The 17,580-nt window shown below is 48.3% G+C and overlaps 2 protein-coding genes and 1 pseudogene across 4 annotated transcripts; 2 read left to right on the top strand and 1 right to left on the bottom strand.

Annotated features, from left to right (window-relative positions):
* Positions 1–3,766: 3,766 nt before the first annotated feature.
* Positions 3,767–4,822, bottom strand: LOC136469721 (uncharacterized). Its single transcript, XM_066467804.1, has 2 exons — positions 4,493–4,822; positions 3,767–4,381 (listed from the first exon to the last, which is right to left on the bottom strand). Exons 1-2 carry the CDS (start codon positions 4,820–4,822, stop codon positions 3,767–3,769), a joined length of 945 nt encoding a protein of 314 aa, XP_066323901.1.
* A 779-nt stretch (positions 4,823–5,601) lies between these two features.
* Positions 5,602–9,901, top strand: LOC136508312 (transcription factor BHLH3-like). 3 transcript variants are annotated; one of them, XM_066502979.1, is made up of 5 exons: positions 5,602–6,437; positions 6,539–6,712; positions 6,871–7,041; positions 7,368–7,496; positions 9,351–9,901. In XM_066502979.1, exons 1-4 carry the CDS (start codon positions 5,772–5,774, stop codon positions 7,452–7,454), a joined length of 1,098 nt encoding a protein of 365 aa, XP_066359076.1. In that variant the 5' UTR covers positions 5,602–5,771; the 3' UTR covers positions 7,455–7,496; positions 9,351–9,901. The 3 variants fall into 3 exon arrangements, with proteins under 3 accessions (XP_066359076.1, XP_066359069.1, XP_066359063.1); XM_066502972.1 differs by having other exon boundaries at positions 9,354–9,901; XM_066502966.1 differs by lacking the exon at positions 9,351–9,901 and having other exon boundaries at positions 5,603–6,437; positions 7,368–7,725.
* Positions 9,902–12,923: 3,022 nt separating this feature from the next.
* Positions 12,924–17,241, top strand: LOC136449604 (ankyrin repeat domain-containing protein, chloroplastic-like; annotated as a pseudogene).
* Positions 17,242–17,580: the final 339 nt, after the last annotated feature.

Below are 17,580 nucleotides of genomic sequence, written 5' to 3' on the forward strand. Positions count from 1 at the left end.
TATCTATTTAGCAAACTAGTTATTCTGGAGCTACAAAATTTTACAGCGAGTACCTAATACAGCTAGGAACATACTGCAAAGATTTCAGATCCAACACTATTACCAATTTATCACGGAAGTTCCTACAAGTTTATATTTTACAATATTAAGTATCGTAGATTAATTATATAGCTCCCAAAAATATTACCAACCTACGTGAACAATTTACACTATTGGATGGATCATGAGTTTAGGAGACTAACAAAACTAGTTTGGCATTTTTACGATTTTTCTATGATTTACTACGAATTTTATAAATTTATTTTCAGACTAAATTAACAATGCTTTAGAAATGAACAGAGCTAGGGCCATCAAAATTGGTCCAGCTAATGCGCGAACGGCCCAGGCAACAATGGCAGGCCGACCCACGCGCGGACGGGGCGTGAGCGGCCCAGTCAACCACGCGGCCCAGCAACGCGGACGCGGGCGCGGCCCAACAAACCAGCCCAGGCGCGGGTGAACAGCCGGCCCACGCGCGGGAGCAGGCCGGCCCAGGAGGGATCCGCAGCGGTTGCGGCATTCTTCCAAAAGAACCCTCGCTATCTTTTTAATTTTTCTCACCACTATTGACACTATTTACTTTAGTCATACGTTTTGCATTTAGGACCCCGAAGTTACTCGTCTTCGCATTACCATGGTACCCGACCTCCCCAGGAACAGAGCACGGCACTGGGCTTGCCGCCCGGCAGCCAAACCCAGCCGGAAGATGCTCGATGGCGAAGGGACGCTAGCCGCTAGCGGCGTAGTGCCATCACGGGGTCCGCGCGGCCACGCAGGACCGCAACGACCCGCGGCAAGGGCAACGGCGTGCAGGAGCATGCCTGCTCACGAGCAGTCATGGACGGCGACAAAGGCGCACGCACACAGGTGGACCTACACACTCTAGGAAAAGCGTAGGTGGCGGAATAGTATCGGGGGCTCACCGCGAATCCCGCTGCAGAACCGGTTGGAGCGAAGGACGGTCGAGCCGGCCTGGCCACGCGTGAGCGACCAGGGCAGCGGCGCTCCAAGGCAGACATGGCCACGCCACCGCGTCGCCGGCGAGGACCCTGGCCGGAGGAAGGTGAGCACCCGACAGAGGGGGTCAAATCAAGACTACCGGTGCCAACAATCAAACCACTATCGAAGATTAGGACCTTACCCCCAAATGCGCCCTGCTCCGGTGGCGACGGAAATGCCAAAATGGCCGGCAATAGTGCACATCTGGTTCACGATGCCGGTTGGGCGTCTAGCTAGCTTCCCTAGTGAGCCGCAGGTGCAAGGAATTGGATTGGGGTATTCCGAGCTACGCAAAATTGGAAGGCGGAGGCAGCTCATGTGCCTAGGTGACTGCACCGCGGAGGCGCGCGTACGCGATGAGGCGGGCGTGGCCGGGGAAAGCGGTAGTCCGTAGTGCTCGGGCGTGGCACGAGCGCGCAGTGGAGCCGCGAAGGAGCAGGGGGCGATGCTGCAGCTGCGGTGGTGCGGCCACCGGGCAGAGCACGGCAGGCCAGCGCGCAGCTGTGGGCAGCCGCGGGAGCAGGAAAGCGACATGCCGGACCAGAGCGGGGAAGGAAAAGGAGGGCGCTCGCGCGCGGTGCGGCATTCCAGGCATGGGACTGTGCTCCAGGCGTAGCGTGGAGCTGCGGCGGGCACGGCAGGAAAACGAGGTCGGAGAATGGAGGCTCGGCGATGGATGCACAAGCGGCAGCGGGGCAGCCCACGGCAGGGCGCAGCAGTGCTCCGAGCAGCGCGGTCAGCAGCGGCTTGTTGCCTGCGCGCTATGGCATAGGTGACGGTGGCGTGGCCTGAGCCGGTGCTGCGGCTCGCACGTGTGCCAGGCGGCGGAGAGAGCGCTGACGAGCGGGGAAAGGAGGGCGAGCTGCAGGACCCGCGTGCGCTAGCGCGAGGGAGAGAGGAAAGGGCCGGCGTCGAGCAAGCAGAGGGAGGTGAGGGAAATGGAGTAGCTTGGTCCGGCTTAAGGAGCCCGAGGCAGCAGACAGGAGCGCCAGGCCGGTCGTGGGCTGCTGGGGTCGCGGCTGTGAGCCTGTCTCGGCCGGCAATGTCAGTGGCGCCCACGCCTGGTGCATATGTGCTGGGAGAAGGGAGCAGGGGCACGAGCGCGAGTGCTGGGTGGAGTGGAAGATGGGTCTGCTCTTGGTGAATGCGCTGGGCTATGAAGACGAGGAACAGAGGTGGAACAGAGCAGATCCAAGTACCGCAGCGTGAAAAACAGCAGCTCCAGCGTCCCAGCCAACTCTCATTAAGACCCACACAGAGAAAAAGGACACAAGCGACAAGGAACAGCGTCGGACAGCGTTGCAGCCAAGAAAAGAAAAGGCACGCAGCTGGTCAACTAGCACAGTCCTTCACAAAGGACAGATAGGGACATGCTACAGAAATAAACTCGTGAGTATACCTATATATATCGCTCTATTTATTAAGAGACTATTATTTTTTTTTATAAAAGTTGGTTTTCATGCTTAATCTAATAGAATGAACCGTTCGTCAATTACTTGCTAGAACCATTATCGGACAGTCCCAACTATCTTTACACACTAAGTAATTTAACTTGGCGTTGATTTGAGTCCACGAAACTAAGTCGCACTGGATTCGCGTATCGCGTCGAATACGTTTTAAATCAAAAATTCGAGAAACGCGTTTCGAAAGTTTTACTTAGGCCTAAATCATGACGCTAAATAAGATCGTAACACCGGGGTGTTACAGCCTTGGTGGGTGCACGGTTGAGGATGAACACCACCGTGGTCACCGCCTCACCCCAGAACCTTGCCGCCATGCCCTTGGCCTTCATCATGGATCGAGCCATGCCGACCACCGTTTGGTTCCACCACTCCACCACACCATTCTACTGTGGTGAGTATGGCGCGGTGTGGTGTGGCACCACACCCTGATCCACGCAGTACGCAGCAAACTCCATCGAAGTGAATTCGTCGCCCCGATCAGTCCGCAACACGTGCAGCTTCTTGCCGCTCTCCGCCTCCGCGCGCGCCTTTAACTTCTTGATCACCACCATAGCCTCGTCCTTGCTCGTCAGGAGTTATAGCCACATATAGCGACTGTAACTATCCACGAGCAGGAGAAAGTACCACCGACCACCGTTTGTGGCTGGCGTGATTGGCCCGTAGAGATCGCCGTGGACGAGCTCGAGAGCGTCCGCCGCGCGATACTTGGCCGCCTTTGGGAACGGCAGCCTCCTCTGCTTTTCGGCCAGGCAACTGTCACACAGCTTGCCTCTGTGCTTGATGTGGGGTAGCCCTCGGACCATTTTCTCCAGCTGACCAAACGCGTCGAAGTTGAGATGGCCAAACCAGGCATGCCACAGCCACGGTTCCTCGGTGTGCCGTGCTGCTAGGCACACCGGCTGCTCCACCTTCAAGTCGAGCAAGTACAACCAGTTTTGGGACCTCTTCACCTTGGCAAGAAGGTGCTACTCCCGGTCCCTGATCCTGAGGACACAGTCCTTGATCAGTACCTCGCTACCGTGCTCATCCAGCTGGCCAATGCCGATGATGCTAAAACGCAGCTGCGGGATGTAATATACATCCGTTAGCGCGCGGTGCTTGCCGTTCTAGCACCTGAAGATGATGGTGCCGCGCCTTTGGATCGTCACCCTTGAGCCATCACCAAACTTCACCGTACCAGTCACATCATCGTCGAGCTTGGAGAAGGCTGCCTTGGAGCCCGTCATATGGTTGCTGGCACCGGAGTCTAGGTACCACCGCTGCTCCTATCCACCACCCACACGTCCGAGGTAGACTTGGGCGCGTGGTTCGTCGAGGTAGATAGCTTTTAGAGCCTTACCAAGCTCTTCCACCACCATCACCTCTCCCTTCTCCTTGGCCTCAACGTCGTGCAGTGCATAAAACGTCGCCATTAGGAGAGTGGCCTCATCATCATCAGCAGCATGCGTCAGATGAGCCTCAGCCTTCTTCTCCTGCTTATGATTTAAGCACTTCTTTGTCCAATGGCCTATCTTCCCGCAGCGCCTGTAGGCGTTGGGGTCGACCTTCTTCTTCTTCTTCTCTGAAGAAGACTTGCCACGGTGCTTGCCATCACCACCACGGCTGGAGGAGGCTTCTTCGGAGTTTCTCTGGGCAGCCCACTCATCCTCTGTCAGCAGCAGCTTACCGCCGTCCTTCGTCGCTGTGGCCTGCCCCATGCGCTCGTCCACCGCCCGCAGACGGCCTATCACATCCTCAATGGTGAGGGTGGATAAGTCTAGTATCGTCTCTATGGAGGAAGCAATCTGGATGTACTTCGCCGGCACGGAGTGGATGTACTTGGAGACCGTCTTTTCTTTGTTGATGGTGACGTCACGGCTCTTCAGCTTGCTGATGAGCGTCTACAGGCGGAGGAAGAAATCATCCACCGTTTCACCATCTTTGAACTTGAGGTTGGAGTACTCCTGCTTTAGAAGCTAGGCCATCGCCTTCTTTGCGCGGTCGGAACCGACGTGCATCGTCGCAATGGCCTCCCACGCCTCCTTAACAGAGCTCTTCGTTCCCAATGGCTCTCTGTACTTCGCTGGCACAGCAGCGAGGATAGCCTCCAGTGCTGACATATCGTCTTCTTCGTTGTTGGTGCCTCTGTCAACAACATTCCAGAGCCATTGGGCTCTGAGCTTGACCTTCACGGTCATCGACCACTCGCCATAGTTGGTGCAAGTCAGCGTCGACCAACTGGCGCCGCTGACCTCCCGCACCATGCGCACAACAAGCTTTTGTTGTGGCTGGGCAGCCACAGCAGCACCGCTGCTGTCGTCCATCTCCAAACCGTCCGTCATAGCCAGCGGTTATTCCGGCAACGGCGCTTGTACGGGTGAGTTGACCACTCACCACCGCTGCCGACCACACACTATCGTTGTCCGACCACACACTATAGCTAGAGGTAGAAGAAGGGAGTGAGAACAGAGCATACACACAACATAAGCACCAGCGTTGGCCGAAGCTCTGCAGAGGAGATGGTAAAACTGAACCCGCTCTCTTTATTGAGTTGCAGTGGCAAACTATATATACAACTCTATCCATCTAATCATAGTACACAGACATGTCAGGCTGCCATATTGCTACAGTGACTAGATGTGACAGCAGGGCTGACTTTGGCGCCTGCCCCTGCTGTGGCTACAACGCGGTAGGAGAGCCATTCGGCGCCTACCCCTGCAGCTGCTTCAGTGCAACAGCAAGAAGCCCTTTTCGATGCCGTCTGTCCCTGCCGTACGTTCACACGAGGAAAGCAGCAAATTACTTAATAGGATGGCTCAAGTCACCCGCCCAGCCGGCCAGGCCATGCCCATGCCATGCGGCCCAGGTCATGCCCAACACAACAGCAGACCGACGACCCACATCGTCACCCAACGAACGGCGGTCATTGTCAAGGAATAATTGTCGCTCGATCAGGTTGCGCAGGACACGCTCGCCCCGGCCCACCACGCCAGGATAATTCATTCTCATCAGGTTGCTTCTCCCCACTGCTGTGCTCTCATCGTAATAGCTCCCCCCCACACAGGCCACTGGCGCTTCCAAGTTGGGCATGTGCTGCTCCGTGCTGCTGCTGTGACTGTGAGCTACCAGCCGACGACGACGGCCGCGCGCCTTGGGTTTCTTATAAGCGCGAGGGTTTGTGAGCATTTATATTAGAAGAGCGGGAGGAGTTTATAGCTAGTTGTCTTGACTCTTGAGTGGCGGCACCCATCTGATCTGGGAGATAAGCTAGAGAGAGTTGGGCCGGTCGGCATGGAGCTTGACGAGGAGACGTTCTTGGACGAGCTCATGTCGCTGAGGCGGGAGGCGGCGGCGTCCACGCCGTGGCAACAAGCTGCTGCCTGTAGTGCCTTCCCGGGCGGCGGCGGCGTCATGATGATGAGCGACCTCCTCTTCTTCGGCGGGACGACGGAGGGCGCCGCCGCCGACTCCACCAGCATGTACCTCTCGCCGTTCCACCAGGAGCCTCTGCAGGCGCCCATGCCGCCCGCGGCGTCCCCACACCCGCACGAGGAGTTCAACTTCGACTGCCTGAGCGAGGTGTGCAACCCGTACAGGAGCGGCGGCGGCGTCGGCGTTGCCGTGCCGCGGGCCGAGGCCGCAGCGGTGCCCGGACCCGGACAGGCGCTCGCTGCTCTCCACGACGCCATGGTGGAGGAGGAGACGAGCGGTGACCTTGACCTGCAGGGGCAGCACTATGGAGGTGGCGGTGGCGGGTCCCCGACGTTCGTGTTCGGCGGAGGCGCCGGCGAGAGCTCCGAGATGCCCATCGTCAGGGGTGTCGGCGGCCCACACCCCCACCACAGGACCAAGCTCCACGGCGCGCCGTCAAAGAATCTCATGGCCGAGAGGCGGCGGAGGAAGCGCCTCAACGACCGCCTCTCCATGCTCCGCTCCATTGTTCCCAAGATCAGCAAGGTATGGTTATATATGCATATGCGTGCCCCTACTATATGTGATCGACATCGACTGAGCTTTGCTAAAACCGATCGGCCATGCATGGGTGGCTCGATCATCAGATGGACAGGACATCCATTCTTGGGGACACCATTGACTATGTGAAGGAGCTGACGGAGCGGATCAAAGTCCTCGAAGAGGAGATCGGCGCCTCGCCGGAGGACCTGGACCTTCTCAACACCTTGAAAGATTCGTCCAGCAACAGCAGCGAGATGATGGTGAGGAACTCCACCAAGGTACGCGCGCTCCTCCTCGCTAGCTCGCGCATTCGCATGCATACACTACTCTTGGCTAGCTACTAGCTTAACTGTAGGGCACAGCACGCAGTACCAGCTGATCGATGAACTAGCAGCTGGTGATTTTGACCCATGTGCGTGTGGGTGGGCACATGCAGTTCGACGTCGAGAAGCGGGGCAACGGGAGCACGAGGATCGAGATCTGCTGCCCGACAAACCCCGGGGTGCTGCTGTCCACGGTAAGCACGCTGGAGGTGCTTGGCCTGGAGATCGAGCAGTGCGTCGTGAGCTGCTTCAGCGACTTTGGAATGCAGGCCTCTTGCTCGCAAGTGAGTACGTGATTAAGGGATCGATTCTTTGACTCTGAAAATTGTTCAATGCCATCTTAAATTTTCCGGGAGATGGTAATATATATGGCCTAATGTGATGGGGAATACACATACACCCACTATTTTAATTTCTTAGATATATAGATTGTTGGAATCCATGGATAATGTTCAGTTATTAGAACATGAAGAACATGAAATAAAACAAGCATATATAGTAGTAATTAAACATCCACAGCTTGTGGGGAAGAGGCAGTTGTTCAATGTCCTTATTAGTAATCTCTGCATGTATATATGGATTACAAGGATTTGTTACCAATTTGTGGTAGGAGGACGGGAAGAGGCAAGTTCTGAGCACCGACGAGATAAAGCAGGCATTGTTTAGGAGTGCTGGCTATGGAGGGAGGTGCCTCTAGAGCTAGCAAGCAGCTCCAAACCAATCCAGCAAATCTAAGCTAGTAAGTTGCATGATTGTTATTGTTGTTGCTTGATGCTTTTCTTCATTGATATTATTCCATGGCTTTGCTCCATGAATTAGCATATAGAGCTAGTGTGTAGTAGTATGAGGTACCTGAAGAATATCCCAGCAGTAAATTAACAATTTGTTGCTCAGGTATTGTAATAAGTTGATCATTTCTTGCGGTTTGTATCATTGGATCATGGATTCATGGTGTGTATGCGGACTGATATATTGTGGTGTATCACGCGGCATGCATGGGTTAAATTCCAAGAAGCAGGTTGTTTCTTCTGCGAGTTTAGCTGTGATTTTTGTTCTCTTCCTGCACGCCAGGAAACGGTTCATACAGTTCTTACTTGTCCTTGAGGCTTGAGCTACCATATGCTCTCATATGGAGGGAACAGTAGTGTATGATTGTTTTATTCCTTTTGCTTGTGGGTTTTGATCGTGGCCTAACAATTGTATGCGGGAGATGCAAGCCCCGCAAAGTACGTACCACCATAATAATGGGTAAAGAACAAGGAGAATTGAAAGGCGATCTTGTTTCCTGTTAGGTGATCAGTGACATGCATGCAACGCTTCTGAACAGGAGCAGGAGCCAGTAATAGTATATGCATGCATTTTAGTACGCTCACTGCTAAGGCTGGGCAAAAATAATCGAGAACCGAGAACCAAACCGAAAGAACCGGAACCGAAACCGAAAGAACCGGAACCGAAAATTTCGGTTCCTTATTCGGTTCCTAATATTGAAGAACCGAAATAACCGAAGAAAATTCGGTTCCTACTCTCGGTTAACCGAATTAACCGAAAGAACCGAATTACATGAATTATACTTCACTTACTTGTATTTTGTAGGATTATGTGTAGTGTTTTATATTTGAACTGTTTTATATTTGTGTTACTATATTGCTATTGTTTTCTTATATATTATTATTATTAAAAATGAATACAGTGTTGCATAAATTTGCCTTAGAACAAGTATATTTATTATTGTCTTGAGGTCTTCTGAAAAAATTCGGTTAGTTCGGTTAGAACCGGAACCGAACCGAAATAACCGAGAACCGAAATGCTCGGTTCCTAAAATTTTTTGGAACCGATCGGTTCCCATTTTCTAGGAACCGAATTTCTTCGATAACCGAAGGAACCGAACCGAAACCGAACCGAGAACCGAACGCCCACCCTGACTCACTGCTGCTTACGGAACGATTCGTTATTTTATGGTCTATCTAAATGTTAAAAGCCATGAAAAGTATATTTATGCATGAGAATATGTACGATTGATCAGAGCCATGTCTGAACGAAATGAATTATTCCATTTTCAAACTCGATCTGAACACACATATATTAGTTCCTTTTGCCTTTCAAGCTAGTTTCGATGGCTCAAATTAAATTACCATAAGCTTTCTCTTAATAACTACTATTCCCTCTGATCTATATATGAGTACCTGATCGCTTTAATGTCTAATTTAGAAACTATATGAAAGTTTGTAATAATGCGCCACAAGGTACACCAAAATAATTGATCAAAAGTAACAACAAAAGTATCAAAACCGATATATATCTTCTTACTGATCCTTCCATTCCAATGCAAAATGCAAGTTCTTTTAGTTCTGTCCTATTCTTGAAGTTGGACCAATTTTATCGACAAATATATTAACATCTATATACTATCAAGGCATATTTTGAAGCGAATTTAGTTACACCAATTTAATATATTGAAGATGGTGGTGCAATGTTTTATAAATTTGGTCAAAATTAGAAATGTTAAACTTTGGTAAAATTATAATGACTTACATTTTGGAGTTGAGGGAGTGTTATAGTCAAGTGATTTGATTTGATTTGATTTTGCGACAAGGAGGGGACGGAGGTCTCACCGTCGTCACACCATCGAAGGCACACACCACGCCTGTGCATTCAGCCCAGTGCATGGATGCCGGACCGCAAGCTAAGGCGGCCGACGGCATGGCAACAGGCGGCGTTCAGGCATGCCCACACCGAGGGAGACCGCCAAGCGACTGGATATGTTCATTGATGAGGTCCAGGCAATGAGGCAGTCACCTCTCATCAACTTCTCACCCAAGCAGAAGTCGGCACCAAAGCGGACCACTCTGCCCATTAGGAGCAGACGGATTGCTGCTCAGCAGATGGACCACATCCCGGCGTCCAAACGCGTCGAAGTACTGCTCATGAAGAACATAGGGATCTGGCACATTCAGCACTGATTTCCTCTACAGCCAAGCGTTCGTACGATTCGTACTTCAAGGGCACCCAATCAGCAGCAAACGTCAATGCTCTCGATGAGCTGTTCCCAGCATCCAGGGCGATGACTAGTGGAGCAGCACGGTCTGGTACCTCAGCTAGATTGTAGTCTAGGTTGATCCCAATACATCCCAATGTTGTCATAGTCAAAAAGTAGCCCCTTTGAGGTAACAGCCGGACTGGAACGGCCTCTCTTATATTTTAAAACTTCTATCTTCACAATGATACACAATGCTCTTGCGTATTCGAGAAAAAATATGATTTGATTTTGATATACCTCATGATGCCTCCAAATTATAATGTCCATGTTAAACTTTAATTCTGGCCTGGTGAAACTCTGGTTGAGTTCATGTGTGTCATGCAACCCAAAAAGATGCAAGATAGATAAAATGCAAAGGTTGTCCAGGGACTTGCACGGGCTATCAAAAAGGGCACAGAAATGAAAGAGAAATCTGAATAAGTATAAGCTAGGATAACAAAAGATGCAAACAGGCCAATATGGACGGATATTGTTGATATATTATACTCGTTTTTACATTTTGTTTGGACTGTGTACAAATATGAAAACGAATGGTCTTGGTCACGGATACGAGTAACATATGCGTTGAATACGGGATGAATCAGGTGCGGATAATAATATTGATCGCGATTTTTTTTTCTGGATTTGTGTAAAAACAACATTCCTATATATGTTAGGAGTCTTATAGTAATTCAAACACTGCATTGCTCCAAATATAAAATAGACTATCTTCAAAAGGTAAATTAACAATATATGATATACTCCTTCCGTTCAAAAAAGTCATTCTAACTTTATCGAAGAATCAAAGCATCTTAAGTTTGACCAAAACTATAGAGATATAATTACAAAGATTTATGACATCAACCTTTAATACTATGAAAATATTATTTAGTTAAACTTGAGATGTTTCTTCTTTTAAAAAGTTATAATGACTTATAATTTGGGATGAGGATAGTACCAATTACTGAGTCACAGACTCACGAGGCGCCTAGTTGCCGACCCCCCTCCTCCCCTAAAAAAAAATAATTTCCTCACTCACTTCACCATAATTGTATTCTTGTGCCAAACAGCAGACCAGGCAACAACCATGCAGTAAAAGCCAAAATTGCTGACATCAGCACATATCCAATGTCTTTTGAAGTAAAAAAGTCATATCTCCTAAACCAAGTATCATAATTAAAATCCGATTGCACTATCGTGTTTCTTGCAATAAACTCTTCAAAATAAGACCACACGTGGATATATTTCGATAATTTTTTTAACGAACATTTATCTCATGATGAACCTATATTTAAATATAATCGTCGAACATCACATTAACACTATACAAACATCGCAGAAAATAGCATAGAACATCATATGTATACTACGCGAACATCATATATATCGTGAAATATAAAAACTAAAAAAACAAATATAAAATTAGTGAAGTAATTAATTATAGTCAAATGAAAAGAAGGAAAAATGCTACCGAACATCACAAATACATCGTAGAACATCGCATTAAGACTACACGAACATAACTAAATATAGCATAGAACATCATATGCATACTACATGAACATCACTAAAATATCATTAAATTTTAAATAAAATAATAAAATTAGCAAACTAATTAATTAGAGTCAAATAAAAAGAACAAAAAATGTTACCGAATATCACAAAAAATATCCTAGAACGTCAAAAAATGAAGAAAGAAAGGAAAGGAAAAAGAAATTGAAGAAAAGAAAGATAAATAAAAAAGAATAAAAGATGAAAAGGAAGAAAAATAAAAAATAATAAAATATGACAAGAATAATAGAACAAAAAAAAGAGAAAACAAAAAGGAAAAAGAAATAGTAGAAAGGAAAGAAAAAAGAGGAAAAAAGAAATAGAAAAAAAGAAAAACTGACTGACGTACCTGGGCCGACTAACATACCTAGGCCGAAACAACGGAAAGTGTCGCTCCATCCATCGTACGTACGACGCGTGGGAGGGAGGGAGGGGGGGGGGGGGGGGGGGGGGGGGGGGGGGGCGCTCACATTGCTATAGCATACTCCCTCTAAGTTCTGTATGTTGTTTCTGCTTTTTCTTTTTTGGCAAAAAAAAAGATAAAAGATGCCTCGATTTTTTTTTTGAGTAAAGGGTTGGATTTTATTAAAACAATACTGTTACAGACAACTCCTTGACTGGGCATCCCTGAATAAAAGAAAAATACACGCAGATCCTTTGCAGGAGCATCCAGCACCCATCGCCGTCGCCGACCATCGTTGCCGCAGCCCGGATTTTCTCCACCTCCTACAGTAAAGATCATCCAGGACGAAGCTCACGCCCAATACCTGAATCGATGAAGAGTCTTCGAATTTTAACAAGGTCATCAATAGCACGCCAAAGACGTGTTGTTTATCCGTTGAACGCCCCGATCAATCCTCATTTCCACCGGGATCAGACGCCGATTGCCTCGCCAGCCAACCCCAGTCGACAAACAGCAAACCCGCAAGGGGTAGAACAAGCTTCCAGCTTCCAGCAGTAGCCATGTCAGTGATTTCAAGTCCGGCGACGCGATTGACATTGTGGGCACAACCGGCGAAGAGAAACTCACAGAATATACCAGAACCGACGCATAAGAAAAAACCGACCCCCTCCCCCCGCATGAAGCACCGTCATCGAGCACCACATGCCCATCAACCATCTCCAAACACCATCCACCACCGACACAGACGTCACCAGAAGATCCATGGAGGGAGCAAAAGATTTCCGAGGGATTCGTCACCGGGAATACACCCAATCCTAACTCCCATAGGGGATAGAAAGTCCTCGTACCATCGCCGCTCGCGCAAGCAGGGAAACCGCCGGGGATGTCGCGACATCCACGCCGTCACCCACCGGAGACGAAGCCGTAGAGGAAGAACATCCAACACCACATCACCTGCGTTGGACAACCTAAACCTAACCCTAGCATACCCAAACCTAAGAAACTAGCCCCCGGATGCAGATGGGAGCCGGCGAAATCGCCGCCAGAGAAGGATTCGCCTTAGCGCCTCGATCTTTTCTAGAGAGGACTCGTGCGCTCTTAGCCCAGACCTCCTTTTTGGGCCCCAATCTGCTAAATCTTGGCCCATGTAGAAAGACACGCGTGCGTACTGCGTGGTCTGAATAAACGGCCCAGGCATGAACGGTCGGCTACACCGGCCAATCCTCCTCTCAAGTCTCAACGCGGCACACGGCCGCACCCGCACACGGCCTCAGAGCACGGCGCGCCGGTGCGGGACGACGCCATGACGCCGCCCTCCATCTTCCACCACCATCACCGCCTCCTCCCCATCCCCTCCGCTTCCCCGACCCAAATTCTAAACCCATTCGCCACCTCGTCCCGTAGCCTCAACCATCAACTCCCAAAACCTGTAGTCCTATCCCTACCCTCGCGGCCAGTCATCTCCTCCGCCTTCGCTGTCGCCGCCGTTGGCGATGACGAGGATGTTGTCGTCGGGGATTGCCTCGTGTTCGACGACGACGCTTTCGAGGAACCGGACCTGGACCTCCCCTCGTCTCCGCTGCCGCGGGCTAGCGCCCCCCGCCACGGCCGGAGGGCGGAGGCCGGCGAGGGCGAGAGCCTGGTGCCGGAGAGGTGGAGGGATGCCGAGGAGGAGATCAACCTGACGAAGAAGGTGAAGCGCCGCATCGCTCACGGGCTACGATTCGGGAGCCGCCTCGAGCGGCGGGCGCCCCCGGCCGTTGCCGCCCCTGATGAATTCTGCGCGTACCGCAAGGGGATGCTGAGCGCGGAGCGTGACCATATTGCTTATGTATACCGCGGGCCGCTGGAGAGGGCTCTTCTGCCGGAGGTGGAGGAACCTCCACCGCCAGAGCCTGGGACGCGTGTGGCCCCGAGGAATCCGAGGATAGGGATGGATGTTGGCAGCCTTGAGGACATTGATGAGTTTTTTAGAAGTCGGGAGTATGTTCAGGATGAGATGGAGGACAGCAAGAGCCCCAAGGGTGAGTTCTGACTTCTGGACTTGTTTTTTACATATAGAAGAATTGCTTTATTGACTACATTTTTGTTAGAATAGTGACTGTAGTTGATTACTCATATGGTCTGGAAATGGAGTTTTGTTTGTGTCCATGTGTGTTTTTGGAGATTTACCCCAAATGAACAGTGAGACTGTGCGAGCCAAGGGAGCCATTACAGCATTTCTGTGTTTAGATTTTACAACAAAAAAAGAAAAGAAAAACTGGAGTAGTTTAAACCTATATAATTCGAATATCGAAAGTCAAAACTCATTATATTTACCAATACACTGCAATTGATAGGATCATGATTGACAGTACATGAGCTTATGTCAAACGCAATGCCGATGTAATGGGCGCCATCAGCAGTGATGCAATGTAGAATGTGTGCTTTTACTCCTATTGCCACGTTTTATTATATCACCCCAACTGGCTTTGACCAAATTACAGCAAGCGATGCCCAGACAGATGTTATCAATAACGGGGTACACATTTTATTGCCTTGGTAAACTCGGTAGTCATGTTAGATTCTCTTGCTACTTAAAGATGACTGATTGTTAGACAATGTTGCTTTTATGAAAGAATGCATTGACTGCTGTTTGGCCAGTTGGATGAAGTAGTAAATAGTGACTTTGTTCTTCATCTTGCGTCATTCTTTTGCTTCTTTTTTATTTTTTGTTATGCATAATGACATTTCTTTTATACTTCAGGCCGTCAGAAGTTGTTCTCAAATGAGGAGAAGGTTCTTCTGAACAAGCGAGTGCCTGATCTGGAAGCTGCTACTTCTGTAAGCAATCTGTGTTCAGAGCAATTCAGTCGTTGAGTCATTAATAACGTCCTGTAGCAGCTACTTTCTGAAGCGCGAGAACCATAGAGATTTTTTCTACTCAAACCTTCTAAGATGTGTGGAAATTCTGCCTGTTCACTTGTCTATGATGATCTTTGTTATTTCAAGTTTAGTTTCCTGTGTAATGCGGAGTATCTATTCCTTGCAGAGTAAATGGCTTCCGCTTCGCATCCTTGCTGCATCTGGAGATTTCTATCTATTGGATAGTCTTTTAAAACATAATGTGGACATTAATGCGCTTGATAAGGTGATTGCCACTGCCTGACTGTAAAATAGCTATATGGCATCTTTCTTTTTTAGATCATTATTTTTTATTGGACCTTTTGCTGGTTTCCTTAGGATGGCTTGCCAGCGATTCACAAAGCAATTCTTTCAAAGAAGGCTGCTATTATCAACTATCTTTTAAGGAACTCAGCAAATCCATTCATCCAAGATAAAGTGAGTACAAACCTTGTTTAGCATGCTTGTAAACAGTTTGTACAGAGCCTAACGCAAGCAATGTTATCTGGACCTGTCTTCGTTATTTTAGGTTCCTTGGTGCCTTGTAAACAGTTTGTACAGAGTCTAATGCATTTGCCTCATTTAATCATCTTGACTGTGATGAAGTGCCATGCTCCTGAATTCTCTAGTTTGATGCAGTATTATATGTGAGATTTATTTTTCTTGTGACTTGTGGTGATACAGGATGGCGCGACTCTAATGCATTATGCTGTCCAAACAGCATGTAGTCAGACCATAAAGACACTTTTACTGTACAATGTTGACATCAACCATCCAGATGATGTATGTTTAAGTGCTGGAATTTCCTTGCTTTATTTTCTCTTCCGTTGGTTGGACTTAACACGTAGCTCGATCACGTTGCAGTATGGATGGACACCTTTGCATCTTGCTGTACAAACACAGAGGACTGACATTGTGAAGCTACTTTTAATAAAGGGCGCTGATAGAACTCTTAAAACCCAAGTAAGTAAAGTGAATATTCTAAAAGTTCTCAAATGATTCAGTAAGAACGCATTTGTGGATTATTCGATAAGAACACATCTATGGATTGACTGAATGGTTTGCTTTGAAATATTCCTTTAATAATCACATGATATCATGTTGTCATTAATTCTTCTCAATTCTCATTGTGTTTTTCCATAGCATTTTTGGATGCAATTATGGCAGTCTTATGTCCTGTATTCTTCTGAGAACAAGTGTTCTGTTGCTAAACGATGAATAATTTGTTGGTGAACTCCTTTCAGGATGGATTGTCCCCGTTGGAGTTGTGCCTCCGATTGGGTCATGATGTGCGGACGTATGAGCTTATCAAACTACTTAAAAGCTTCCAAAGACAAAAGCAACATGATTTAGTTTAGCAACTGGAGGGTGTGGCCCTCTTGGAGTCATTGAGGTTCATGACATCTTGGTCTGCTGGGAGGCCAGTTTTCAATGTACCATTCATCGAATTGATCCGAATTGGAGATAGGCACAGGTCAACTTCATTGTTTTTGTATCATTTATGATATTTCATTGTCCTGAACCCTGAAGTGACTGAGCCAATTGGATGCAGGAAATAGTTTACCCTGGAACTGGAAGCAAATGAGCAAACCAGGTTACAGTCAAGACATGAGAATGGGATGAAGAAACCTTTCCCTAGGTTGCTGCTCTACAATTATTAGAGGTGAGGCATATGTTATTAGATTAGAATTGCTCTCTTATCCTTTTGGCTCATTGAATCCGTGTTTGGGAGAGCCCATTGATCCTGGCCCAATCCATGTGGCACGTGGACTGGACTGGGCTAGGAGTGAACTAAATTTCTGGCCCACCAACGCAATGGGTCAGGATTGCACCATCCCAAACAGGCCATTAGGTGAGCGGTTCCTTTTATACTTACACATAGATGTGCAAAGAACCAGGAGTTGTACTTATCTTCTTTCCATATAATTTGTTGTGATGGATTGGCCTGGTGCAGTGGTGAGAGCTGTCTCACTGAGTCACCAGGTCATGGGTTCGAAGCAGCCTCTCTGCAGATTTGCGGGGGGAAGGCTTGCCTCGGTTTTTCCCTTCTCCAGACCCCACTCATGTGGGAGCCTCCGGCACTGGGTCTGTCCTTTTTTATGGATTGAGAAACTCTATTATCAAATTGCATGCATGTTTTTTGTGTTCGGCATTCTTTTTTTGATTGATACTGTTCAGGTATTGTCCATGTTTCATAGATTGGTGTAGCTGACTTTGGCACTTTTCAGTTGTCACCTGGAAACAGGGCCCGTTAAAAATCGAGCTTAATATGCTATGAATTCTTATTCCACTAACCTATCAGCTGCTGATAATTCAGCTCAGGTATGTTTCGAAACCTTGATCATAAACGAACAAGGACGAGGATTCTATGCACTCTTGTCCATATGCCCGATGCAACTTCTTTTGCCTTTAGGCTCACATCTGGCAAGCTAAGCCATGCCAATTCTGTTATCTTATACTAAGCGTTCCTGGACCGTTCTTTCTTCGGTCCCTGGGTGTGCCCATCTCAGCCTTTATGGGCAATTATACGCACCAACAAAATTCCATTTGTACCGATCTTCTGAGTAGCCAATGCCCAGGATCTTACTGCCGTACCCACAACGACCTTCCTTCACCCTTGCTTTCTCCACACTCCATGGTCCTTCCTGGGTGGCCTTGAATGGCCTGTGTTCGCACGTCAAATATTCCAGAGCACAGACCTGAAGTAGCAGTATGTTCAAATTAAATCATCGAAGTGCGGTAGTAAGACAGTTCCAGGAAAACTATGTAGGCCCTATTTGGTTACTGCAGTCTCTTTAAAATTCCTGTCACATCGAATAGTTAGATATATGCATGGAGTATTAAATATAGACTAATTATACAACTTGCGACTAATTTGCGAGACGAATCTTTTAAGCCTAATTAGCCCATGATTTGACAACGTGGTGCTACAGTAAACATGTGCTAATGACAGATTAATTAGGCTAAAAA

Source organism: Miscanthus floridulus, chromosome 1 (assembly GCF_019320115.1).
Source record: "Miscanthus floridulus cultivar M001 chromosome 1, ASM1932011v1, whole genome shotgun sequence".
Taxonomy (NCBI): Eukaryota; Viridiplantae; Streptophyta; class Magnoliopsida; order Poales; family Poaceae; genus Miscanthus; species Miscanthus floridulus.

Excerpts from the sequence above, each read along its gene's own strand:
- LOC136469721 (XM_066467804.1), bottom strand. The coding sequence starts at position 4,822 with ATGACGGACGGTTTGGAGATGGACGACAGCAGCGGTGCTGCTGTGGCT. Across the intron at positions 4,382-4,492 it reads AGGCCATTGCGACGATGCAC|ACGCTCATCAGCAAGCTGAA; the intron begins GTCGGTTCCGAC and ends CTCCGCCTGTAG.
- LOC136508312 (XM_066502979.1), top strand. The coding sequence starts at position 5,772 with ATGGAGCTTGACGAGGAGACGTTCTTGGACGAGCTCATGTCGCTGAGG. Across the intron at positions 6,713-6,870 it reads TGGTGAGGAACTCCACCAAG|TTCGACGTCGAGAAGCGGGG; the intron begins GTACGCGCGCTC and ends GGGCACATGCAG. Across the intron at positions 7,042-7,367 it reads TGCAGGCCTCTTGCTCGCAA|GAGGACGGGAAGAGGCAAGT; the intron begins GTGAGTACGTGA and ends AATTTGTGGTAG.